We start from the raw sequence: 250 nt of genomic DNA on the forward strand, positions 1-250 counted from the left end.
GCTTGGCCGCGGGACAGACCGGCGGCTTCGCCAGCACCGCCGGCTTCACGGGCTCCTGCTTGGCATTGATGACCTCCTGGCTCTTGACGTATTTTGCCTTGTCGGCTTCTAGCCTCTCCACCGCGCTCAGTCTTTTTGGATTAGGCTCCGCCTGCCTGCGAAAATAGTCGGGTCCTTTGTTCAGGATCCGGAGGGGAACGGCAGACGTGAAAGTCACGGCAGGGCTGACCGGCTTCACCATGCTACCTGT

General features: G+C 60.8%; 1 protein-coding gene across 1 annotated transcript in view; it reads right to left on the minus strand.

Annotated features, from left to right (window-relative positions):
* The window catches only part of FAM110B (family with sequence similarity 110, member B), a 2,121-nt gene that overhangs the window by 1,683 nt on the left and 188 nt on the right, over positions 1–250 (minus strand). Inside the window, exon 2 of the mRNA XM_010142874.1 lies at positions 27–250. This exon is cut by the window's right edge and continues 4 nt beyond it. Coding sequence (XP_010141176.1) covers positions 27–250 — 224 coding nt within the window. The remainder of the gene's footprint in view (positions 1–26) is intronic.

This window comes from Buceros rhinoceros, unplaced genomic scaffold, assembly GCF_000710305.1.
Source record: "Buceros rhinoceros silvestris isolate BGI_N320 unplaced genomic scaffold, ASM71030v1 scaffold16789, whole genome shotgun sequence".
Taxonomy (NCBI): Eukaryota; Metazoa; Chordata; class Aves; order Bucerotiformes; family Bucerotidae; genus Buceros; species Buceros rhinoceros.